Source organism: Palaemon carinicauda, chromosome 10, assembly GCF_036898095.1.
Source record: "Palaemon carinicauda isolate YSFRI2023 chromosome 10, ASM3689809v2, whole genome shotgun sequence".
In the NCBI taxonomy this organism is placed as follows: domain Eukaryota; kingdom Metazoa; phylum Arthropoda; class Malacostraca; order Decapoda; family Palaemonidae; genus Palaemon; species Palaemon carinicauda.
In genome coordinates, this window is record NC_090734.1 from 68,626,365 (window position 1) to 68,634,451 (window position 8,087).

Sequence of the window (8,087 nt, forward strand, 5' to 3'; positions counted from 1 at the left end):
ATTTGTTCTCGAATGAGGTAAAAATTGGAGTAAAGTCTAGTTGAACAAGTTGGACAACTAAGGGAACAGACAAAAAGTAAAACACCAAATTCGAGGAAGCTGGAGACAAAGTGACAATTTCATATACCCTTTGCTCCATTTACAGTGTGCCAGATAATGCATATCATATGATTTTTTTCTATTAAAGGGATGGAGATGTACCAGCCCAAGTCAATTCTGACTCTCCTGCAGAGCTAGCTGACATACCGTACGAGGATTACATAGACGAAAACAGTGATATAACTAATACTTTGATAAGACAACTCAGTGAATGTGATATTCTTTCACCTTATAAGCTTTGGAATCCCTATACTGACCCACTTTTTTACTTAACCTCTATGCTTATTTCTCCTCTTTCCCTTTAATGTCTTCTAGTTAGGACTAGAAAAGGCCCTTGGTTCTTGAAGAGAGCCATCAAGTCCCATGTACTATACCTGCTCATAATCCTGAATACTAACTCCTTTTGTCAAATTTTCCATTACTAACTAAAGACAGTTGTAAATATTTGTGAAATTTGGTAACAAGTGTGACTGCAAGTTTTTTCTTTTTATTGAAATTACATTCACTCAAGACATCATATAACTTAATGAAAATTTATTCCTGAGGATATTTTAAACCCATGAAGATGCCCTACAAAGAAGAAACTAAGGAATTACATTTCAGTCAAATAATAGTTGTGTGTGATCTAGCGAGAGTCATTCTACTAACTTTATTCAAATTATAATATACGCAAATCTTTTGTGGTAACTGTCTTCACCTATGTACATTGTTTATCCACTGCCTACCTTAATATAAAGTATCTCAAATAAAACTTACTGATAGTTTTAAGGTTTGCTTCAGGCTAAAGATTAGACGATTAGCTTTAATCCCTGACAATTACCCTAAATGCCATTATCTTCATTTTTTTTTTTGCTTTATTTCAAGTGTCTCTCATCTTTCATTTGATAGGTTTATCCCTTTCTATGATGACAAAACCTCCTTGTTCTCACAGAACTTTCTTCCAGGTTTTCTTTCTACTATGGATGGGATATGAAGGGGGCAGCTGACAGCTCAACTAACTAGCTTGTACATAAAACAAGTTCTAATTGCTTTGTGGTTTAAGAAATTCATGACAACTCTTAATGACGAGCTGAAAAAATATGAAGAAAATGGAAAAGGATAACTATATACTCATGTAGACATTGATCAAACAATGGCCCTTTTAGCTCTAGTTGAAAATTTTGAAAGAGGGAATCATAAAACATGAAAACTAAATAAAATAAAAAAAGGAAAAAATAGATGTGTATAGACTTCAATTGTTTGACTAACACATACTGGAAAACGGTACTTTAATAAATGAAGATTGTTATAAAACAATGTGGTTACCTGGTATAGAGCAAACAAAAATTTCTGACAATACTCACTCTTCAGGAGTTTGAGCTTCGCCCCACGCCATTTTCGGAGTTTTAGCACCTTGAAGCGAAGTCACTTTGTATCCCGAGGAGTCGGTCCGAGGCCGTATGGATGATCCCGAGCCGGATCGTGCTTTGCGCCCTAAATCGCTGGGAGTTGGGACTGTTTGGCGGGCAAATCGCTTGGAGGGCGACCTGCCGATAACAAGGAATAACATTCACCAAGTTGCAGATAACTGCTTGAGACTTTTCTCAGCCTAAGGATTTAGGAACAACAAAATCAGCAAAGCAATTTCCACACCTTAAGAATATTCACACAACTTGTGCTCTAAACTATCATCATTTGTGTAGCTCTAAACGCATACTAAATGAATCAATGCGCATTACAACACTACGACACAGCACCCATTCACGTCAAAATTTTGTTCTTTAACCCTTTCACTGCCGTTGGTCATTTAGTCAAAATTTGAAAAAAGGGAAACACCTTTTAAAATCACCCAAACCACAACAATTTGGTGTTCATTAGAAAGGTCTTGATGAGACCATTCCAATCAACAAAGCTACAGCTTGCGCCTCTTGAAATATTTTGCTACATCGGCAGTTTCGTTGAATTCACCCCTGGCAGTGAAAGGGTTAATCTTATAAGTTAGTCTATAACAGAGCCAATGAATACAACCTTTCCTCCTCCATGATACACCACCACTCACCTAACAAAGGAACGTTCAACTCTTGCTCGCCTCTTACATTCCTCCAGTGTCTGAAATTCTGTTCGACCACTATAGCGAAATTTACTACCAAGGGTCAACATATTTCTGAAAAAACAAATAAAGCAAAACTAATATAATTGGAGAATGAATCTGTGGTAATTAAAATAATGCGTACAAATTTCAAAGACCTTATCTAATATTAATAGTACTGAACTTTACTAAGAAACATGGATGTATTTATTATACTTGTTTCTGTAAAATAATTTCTACAAAATACAATATTTTTGAACACACCTACAGAATTTAGAACACGTATAGCGGTAAAAGCTACTGTAGCATATTGAGACACAAAACAGGAGTGTGTTCAAATGAAGTAGAAAATATTCTTTAGATCTTATTTGGCGAAGTAGAAAATATTCTTTAGATCTTATTTGGTTCAATCTTGGCAGTAGATAAAGCTCATAATTCTAATTTGTCCGATGATGGTGTTTAATAATTAGTGCGTTGGGGCAGACCCATTCTTTCACACACATTACACTTGTATAACACTTGGTCTCACACATGAAAAGTTCCACTTTTTTTTTTTAACAAACTCCTCCCACTTTTCTTCATTACATCTTCCACCTACATTTGATATCTGCATTTACATAATCGCTTAAACGTATTTTATTGTACACTCCATGAGTCTTCAAAGGTCAATAAGTGTCAAAAACGGATTTTGAGTGAAGCGAAAAATCAATTTTTGGGTGAGATAGCCATGTCAGTCATATATACCCTAAGGAAGCTACTAAAGGAACCTTCCATCAGGACGACATGGCCTGAGCCCAAAAATGCAATATTTCACAACAGCTTCCCTTCCTGACTTCAGAATTCAATCATATTTTGTCGTTATATTTCCTTGCTCCACTTTTCTATGGCTGTATAACATTACAGTGCATGCATTACTCTCACAGAATTGCATCTTACATGTTGGTGTGCATTTATCTCACTGTCACAATTATTTCCCATGTTTGGTAAGAAAACAATCAACATCATGATGTACTACTTTTCACAAGTTAATTAGGAATAACATTCAATTACAAATTTTGCTATTTATCTAAAGGGTCCGCTTACTTTAGATTCAAGAAATCATTTCAGTTGCATATGCTTCAATTTCATTGCTATCTACATACACACATCCTGTACTCTTTCAAATAAACAACTGAAAATTGGGAATATGGACATATGTGGATGTGATACAGAAGAGATGACATGAATGTCAGATGCCTCTAAGATGCATGTTGGATGTTAATACATTAATAAAACTGAAGTAAAATGGGTTCTTAGGCTGAAAAGGACAAGTAAAGCTATTTGATGTAACCAAGAGACATACAATAATGGAAGGGGTAACTATTTCTAAATCAAGAAGACTGTGTGGTGAGGAAAAAGATAAGCTTATCATAGTACAGTACATACATAATTTACCGTATGTATTTAAGGCTAATCTCTTAATAGTCTAAATGCATGGCAAAGACATAAGGAGTAGACCAAAGCTTTTAAGAAAATAAACAGGGCTAGCATAGAGTGAGACTGATAGATGTTTCCAGATGATACAGTATCAATTTGTAATAATGAGCCAAACCCTCAGAAGTTGGTACATGAATGTGTTTGTTAAAGGAAAAATTATGGAAGTGAATATAGAAGTTGGAAGTGAAAATAATTAACATCAGATTACCTTTATTATTAGCATAATATGGAAGTAAAAATGATACAGAAATAATAAGGTAGATTATGGCAATTGAGAAGTGGTAAATTACTTGATAATTCTGACTAGAAGTGGGTAAAGGTGACATTAAAATGAGAAAGGATGAGAACAGATCGAAGAAGACAACAGGAGCACTGTAAAAGACTTATATGAGAAATATTTGGGGAAGAAAATGCTGGAATGCACAAAGCAATAATAGTTGAAATCAAGTTTTGATTATGGAAATACAGAGCGGATGTTGAATGAGGGCGATGTTGCCATGATAAATAATCTGAGAAATGTGAACATAAATAAAGATATAATTCTTCAAGAAAAAAGGAGCAAGAATACAAGATATTCATATAGCACTTATTACATAAAGCAAATAAACAAATGATGTTACAGAATAACACAATCAGAAGCCAAGACATCAACTCATTGCATATACATTAATACCTAAGGATAAGAAAATTTCTGTATACAAAACACTCATACAAAATGCCATGACTTGATTTTTTCTCCTCGTATTACGTAAAACTACTCAAGATACAGAACAAAATTCACGGTTAGGTTAGGTTTATTGAATGATTCAAAAGGGATTTTGACGTAGGAAAAATCTATTTCTGGGCGAGAGACCCGTGCCGCCCACTCCTATTTCATAGCAGTTTTTACCTTAGAAATGATGTTAAAGGAGCATTTCACTGGGCGGCACGGGTCGGAGCCCAGAAATATATTTGGCTCCATTTCATTATACGAGAAAATTATGTTACGAAAGCTACTCCGGAACAAATTAATTTTGTATCCTGAGGTATTACTGCACATGTAACCTGGACTCAGGACAAGTTTGCAGGTACAAAGCTCATCATGGACATTCAGCCTCCCCAACCACATGCAGCCAACACTTTGACAGCTTATAACAATAGTTAAGATTCAGAAAAAGCACTATTAATACATAAGAGAATATCTTGTGCATGTAATAATGTTCATAGATATTTTCCAATTGCAATGAGTGACATTATTGCTAATATGTACAATACTGTACAGTACACAGGTTGGTAGAGGAAAAAATAACAAAGACTACAGATCCTGGATACCGGCGATACAAACTTAATATGACTAATGCAAAATATTATTACATAAGATTCAAACAAATAAATAAATTGATAGCTATACCCATATACAGCTGTAAAGTTACTCCTTTAACATTCAAGGGTTTAACATCATAATTTATTATTTGCAAAGATGCCTACGAATTTCTTACAGTGATTATTTTGGATATTGCACGTTTTAAAAAATAGCCTGATGGACAGTGTTTCTTTCTCCAATACCATTCCTGCTCGCTGACATACAAATATAAATGTGACTGTAGTAAAGAAAATGTAAAGCTTAGCTTGCAGTTAGAATCCTTTCCCAGAAGGAAGTACTTAATTTAACTTGAAGATAAATTCCCCTTGCGTCTGTGATCCAGAGGCACAGTGAATTCCATAAGAACAGGTATTTGTGGCTTGACATTTAAATACAGCATATGAAATTCACGAACGTTAGAGATACACTGATCATGTTTTGTAGAAATGTCATGATAATTAAAACTAGTGTAACAGTTGAAAGATTATTAGATTTGATTATCAATGGTATTTTCTAAAAGCAGAATATAATAAATGTTTCTTCCTTTCTTTACAACACTAGAGATAAAGTTGACAGCTAAATCTTAACTGCAGGTTGTACCTGCAGATGGTGAAATGAACAACGTGCAGGCTGCTAAAACTCTTCGGTATAGATGTAAGCAACGTCCGAAACTGGCGAAAGCAGATAAAATTAAAAAGGACACTGTCTTATGAATATTGGGGATCTAAATGTACGTTGCACATTTAGACGAGGATGGTAATTAAGGCCTTTATGAAGTGTGGAATTTCAAATGGTGAAGATTACGTTATACAAGGACATGTGGGAATTGATATTGTCAATATCATCTAAGATTCGAGCATTTTAATTAAAGCTTTTACAAAATATGGAATTTTAAATGTTATGGACTGAACCTAAGATTATGTTATACAAGATGTGGGAAGTAATAATGTCGATATCATCTAAGATTCGGGCAGGTATCATCATATGCTTTAGTTCTGTTGAATTTCAAATGTTATCACCAGATTCTGATAAAGTAATTTTGATGGTTTATAGTATTGAAGGTAATTCTATTGGTTTTCAATACAAAGTATATTACTTTATTTAACTTTTGCATACCAGTTTGTAATTATATTTTCAAATAAATACAAATTACAATATAATTTTCTAAGATTTTCTAAGGGTTTACTCTTCTAGCCTAAATCATCCATTTATAAACCAAAAATCTGCAGAACTATTCTTATGAAACAAAACTTATAAAAGGGAATTAAAATAATAAATTAATTTTACTTTTCCCATTTAAAGTTGCTGTTTTTCTCACTACTTGTAGATGGCCCCTTCATATAAACAAATTCTAATAGTCAGGCCTTCTCTATCATGAGGCTCGATACTACACAGTATTCTAGAAGTATCAATCCAGCAATGACCAAGTTGTGTAATGATTTCCATATTCGGGTGATTGAATTGGTAGAACTTCAAAAGTTTCAACTTGCAGCAAATGTTTTTATGTTCAACAGACTGACATAAGTCTCTCTTTATAGTTTATATATGAAAGACCTGTTTTAATGTTGTTACAGTTCTTAAAACATTTTATTATTTTAATGTTGTTACTGTTCTTAAAACATTTTATCTTAATTTTTAATTTCTTTTCATATACAGTAGTTTATTTCCTTATTTCCTTTCCTCACTGGGATATTTTTTCCCTGTTGGAGCCCTTGGCATCCTGCTTTTCCAACTAGGGTTGTAGCTTGGTTAGTAATAATAGAAATATTAAGTTGTTTTTATGTTTTGTAAAGAAATACAGTGCAAATGTATTCATTGTTTATCATTCATCATTTTCTTTATAATATTTGTTTTTACTGATTTTTAATTGCATAAATATGTTTTGTTGTAGATTTTCATAGTATTCTGCATTAAAAGTTTATGTCAACTATTACATGATGTATGAAATCACAGCCTCAGGCTTTGCTAATAGTTTAACAAAGGCTATTCCACAGCATTTTAAACATGCTGCTTCCTTTCACATACATTTTGTACTTTGAGAATGACGTAGTGTAAAATCTCTAATAGCTCAAAACCGTTTAGTCTTCCATTTAATAAATACACCAATGTAAATACAATATAAATGTCTTAAAACTATTCTTAAATGTATCATAATAGTTTACAATGATATTTTTTGTTATTACAGGTTTTATACATCAAAATAACCCATTAAAAGCATTTTTAAATAGTGTTTTAAGTATTCACGAATTTGCCCTATTCACATGGGGATTCTGGTCCCTAGCCCCTGCGAATCCGAGGGGGGGTTAACTGTACTGTATTTTGCCTGATAAGAGATTATCTCTATATATTGATGAAGAAGGAAAGATACAGTGAAACAGATGATCACAGGCAGAGAAATACATAAAGTTATTTTGAGGTGACTTGGTACGAAAGTTGACAGGACATTTGAGAGTTCAAATTTTGAGGCAAACCTACAACCAAGAAATAGATTTGCAAAAGAAGGATTGAATACAGACTTAACCCCTGTACAGTGTTCATCTCCATGTATTTGTTAACTGTTAAAATTTAGCGATTAATTCTAGGGAGCTATATAAATTGTAAGGTCTGCATCTGTAAGCTGTCTTAAGTAAGTAATGGATATTCCAACAGCCAATTTCATTACCTCAAAAGCTGGCAGATTAGGTGTTAATCAAAGAATAAAACTACCACCTTCACTAACAGAAGTAACATGCTACTTTTTTGTAACATGCAGTTATGATAAGAATTTATGGAATGTAATTCAATCCAGTACCAAAAGACATGTTAAAACAATACATGAAAAAAAGAATGACTTTAGGAAACAGCTGAAATCAAGGAAAAGACTCTGTAAGTAACTGGTTGCTAAGGCATCAGAGACAAAATGGAAATAAAATCAAGGACTTGACAGTTCACCATGAATTGCTCACATATAAAATACACTATGGTAAAGAAATTCAAACTACGGTCAATCTGAAAGAAAATATAACATTTAAATTAGCAATCGCTTACTTTCTTGCAGGAGTTCTGGGTGTATGAAGACGGAAAAATGTGTGATGCTCGACGCATGACTTCCACAAGCACTTA

At 33.5% G+C, this 8,087-nt stretch overlaps 1 protein-coding gene across 1 annotated transcript in view; it reads right to left on the minus strand.

Annotated features, from left to right (window-relative positions):
- Nucleotides 1-1,438: 1,438 nt before the first annotated feature.
- The window catches only part of LOC137648037 (tyrosine-protein phosphatase non-receptor type 4-like), a 72,067-nt gene continuing 65,418 nt past the window's right edge, over nucleotides 1,439-8,087 (minus strand). Inside the window, exons 10-12 of the mRNA XM_068380980.1 lie at nucleotides 8,013-8,080; nucleotides 2,138-2,242; nucleotides 1,439-1,625 (exon numbers count right to left, since the gene is read on the minus strand). Coding sequence (XP_068237081.1) covers nucleotides 1,439-1,625; nucleotides 2,138-2,242; nucleotides 8,013-8,080 — 360 coding nt within the window. The remainder of the gene's footprint in view (nucleotides 1,626-2,137; nucleotides 2,243-8,012; nucleotides 8,081-8,087) is intronic.